Raw genomic sequence first — 3,219 nt, 5'->3', positions numbered from 1 at the left:
TCTATGTAGCCTTGGCTGTCCTGGAACTCACTCTGTAGACCAGGTTGGTCTCAAACTCCCAGAGATCCACCTGCCTCTGCCTCCTTAGTGCTAGGATTAAAAGCGTGAGCCACCATTGCCTGAAAATTTCTAAACTTGTAATAAATTTAGTTTTAAATATTTTCATACAATATATTATCATATTATTTCCCTCTCCTGCCCCTCACAGTCCCCATCGCCCCACTTAATGTTCTTTCTTTTTGAAAAAAAAAAAAAAATCCCAAAATAAAAAAAAAACATGGAGTTCATTTTGTGTGGTCCACCCTGAAGTGGCTGATACCCAGTGTCACTCCAGAAAGAAACTGCTTTCCCTCTCCCAGCAGCTACCAAGCACAAACAGCTTCGTGGTTGGGGTGGAATTTTGTGCCCACTTCTCCTTCTCAGTGCTAGGGTTTTATCTGGCCTGAACTTGTGAAGCATGCACAAGATCGACGTGGTTCCCACAAGTTTTTTATAGGTTTATTAATAAACACTGTTCTGTCTGCATCCATGTCTACATGCCGAAGAGGGCATCAGATCTCATGATAGATGGTTGGGAGCAGCCATGTAGCTGGTGGGAATTGAACTCAAGGCCTCTAGAAGAACAGCCAGAGCTCTTAACCTTTGAGCCATCTCTCCAGTCCTAATTTTTAAAATCATTACAACACCCATACTTTTTGACCCATCATTCCACTTCTAAGTATGTAAACATGTAAATGTTAATCCAACACACAAGGATACGCGTAAGTTTGGTTGGCTACAGCCAAACTCTATAAACATTAAAATTAGTGGCAGAATCACTTGTAGTCCCTGTCCTGAGCACTCTTACTACCTAATATAAGAGGAGAAGCAGCGGGCAGTCTATTAAGACTACACTGCCTCACTTCTCACGTCCTTAGATAACATTTGATATTATACACTAAAATCTGAGAATATCAGCATGTGCCCAGGCAATTAAAATCAACCATTACTGCATTAAATAGGTGATATAAACTTGAATATGAACCATGTGATAGCTACCTTAAAGCAAATTTATATATTTGTGCTGTGCGCAAAGTGTGGAAGTAAGGGGACAATTTGTAGGAGTCAGTGTTCTTCTTCCACCACATGGGCCCTGGGCATCTAAACCAAGTCCTCAGGCTTCGTGGCAAGTGCCTATACTCTGAGCCATCTTGCCAGCCTCCAATTAGCTAGTGCTAAAGGGTTTACCTCAAAGCACGCAGTTCGCAAACAAGAGCCTCTGTGACACAGACCCGGAACACCAATTACTTGGGACTGAGGCAGGGAGATCAAGAGTTTGAGGCCAAACAAAGCAATTTAGGAAGATCCTGTCTCAAAATTATAAGGTGCACTGGGTGTATAGCTCAGTGGGAACGCTTACCTACCACACTCATCACCCTGGTTTTCATCACCAGTAACACCCTCTGTAAAAAGCCAGCCTGGCCTACAGAGCAAGTTTCAGGACAGCCAGGGCTAGCTACACAGTGAAACCCTGCCTCAAAAAATAAACAAAAAATTCTGTCCTGGTGTGGAGAAATGGCCCAGTGATTAAAAGTACTTATTGTGGTTGCAAAAAAAAAAAAAAAAAAAAAACTGGTTCATTTCCCAGGGCCCAATCTTCTAGGGAATCAGAAATCAGACAACCTTTTCTGGCCTCCCGGGGCACCAGCACAAATGTGATGCACAGACACACATTCAGGTAAAACACCTATACATAGAAAATAAGTTAAAAATATATTTTATACTTAGTATATGTTAGAATGTATAAAATTGAGCTGGAGAGATGACTCGGCAGGTAAGGGCATTGACTGTTCTTTCAGAGGACAAATCCCAGCACTCATAAGGTGGCTAACACCTGTAATTCCAGTTCCAAGGAATCATGCCTCCTTGTGGCCTCCACGGGCATTGCATGCACATGGTACAAGAACACACAGGCAGACAAAACAATACACATAACAAAAATAAACTCAAAAATTTTCTCTTATCATACAAAGTTTTTTTAAAACTTCTCTAAGAGAGAAAACTAGTATGGCGTCCACATACCGGTGGCATCGGTCCTGGAGGCATCTGGTACGTCTGCACAGGGGGTCCGGAAGGCGGAGGGTAGGAGGGATGGCCGGGTGTCTGGCACTGCTGCAGCTGTGGGGGTGTAATGTAGGGATTCGCCCTGCTGCTGATAGGAGTGTGACGATATGGGTTATGTCCTCGTTGAGGAGTCCCTTGGGGAGGGCTCCCAAAGTCTGGAGGGAGACTGCTCGGCTGAGAAGGCAAATAGGCATTTACTCCCATCCGTGAGGGAGGTGCAGCACCATGATGAGCCTTGGAAACCGGTGGCAGAAATGCATTCGACGCGTCTTGGGATCCAGTTGTGAAAGGGAGTGTGGCTGGGGGCTTGGAAAACGCCGACTGTCCAGCCGACAGGGCGGTAGTTGTTGAGGGTGACTGTCCAATGTTCCCAAAAGGGTCACTACTGCTTGGTACCTGAGAGAAGTAACTGAATGTCTGCGGGGTGGGGGTGAGAGCAGAAGTCTGGCCAAGGAAACTATCTTCCTCACCAACGTCTGTGGAGTCCTCTGCAATACAACAGGAGAGCAATGGAGAACAATGGCTTAAGAGCAGCACCACCCTCTGTGGGAGGCTCAGTGACGAAGGCGGAGCAACTAAGCCTCTCGCTTTGGTGAGCTAACTTGTATTTTCTGCATTAGAGTGAAAAAAGAAAATCTTTCCCTCAAAATCTTTTCTCTTAACCAGAGACCTCAAACCAGTCCAATGACTCTTTGCAAGTAAAGATATATGAACAAAGGATATACTGTGTACCTCACTGTGTCACGCTATAATTCCCACAAGATTTTCCCTTGTTTTTCTTTTTTTTTTAATTATTTATTTACTTATTATGTATACAATATTCTGTCTGTGTGTATGTCTGCAGGCCATCATGTGGTTGCCAGGAATTGAACTCAGGACCCCTGGAAGAACAGGCAGTGCTCTTAACCACTGAGCCATCTCTTCAGGCCCCTTGTTTTTCTTCTATTAAATTTCCTTTCATTTCACTGTGGAGGGGAGGGTGCACGGGCAGAGGGCAGATACGAAGGAACATGGCGGTAAATGGGATCAGGATGCATGGTGTGAAAGACAGAGAATAAAAAAGTTTTTAAAAAGTTCTCTTGCCGGGGGGTGGTGGCGCACGCCTTTAATCCCAGC

At 44.6% G+C, this 3,219-nt stretch overlaps 1 protein-coding gene across 3 annotated transcripts in view; it reads right to left on the bottom strand.

The window, feature by feature from the left end:
• Sec23ip (SEC23 interacting protein) overlaps window positions 1-3,219 on the bottom strand; it is a 46,014-nt gene that overhangs the window by 33,059 nt on the left and 9,736 nt on the right. For all 3 annotated transcript variants that reach the window (XM_005351354.2, XM_013347935.2, XM_013347936.2), the window contains exon 2: window positions 2,062-2,591. In XM_005351354.2, coding sequence (XP_005351411.1) covers window positions 2,062-2,591 — 530 coding nt within the window. The remainder of the gene's footprint in view (window positions 1-2,061; window positions 2,592-3,219) is intronic.

Source organism: Microtus ochrogaster, chromosome 8, assembly GCF_000317375.1.
Source record: "Microtus ochrogaster isolate Prairie Vole_2 chromosome 8, MicOch1.0, whole genome shotgun sequence".
Taxonomy (NCBI): Eukaryota; Metazoa; Chordata; class Mammalia; order Rodentia; family Cricetidae; genus Microtus; species Microtus ochrogaster.
The sequence above is the reverse complement of the archived record's forward strand: the minus strand, read 5'-3'. Positions and strand labels throughout refer to the sequence as shown.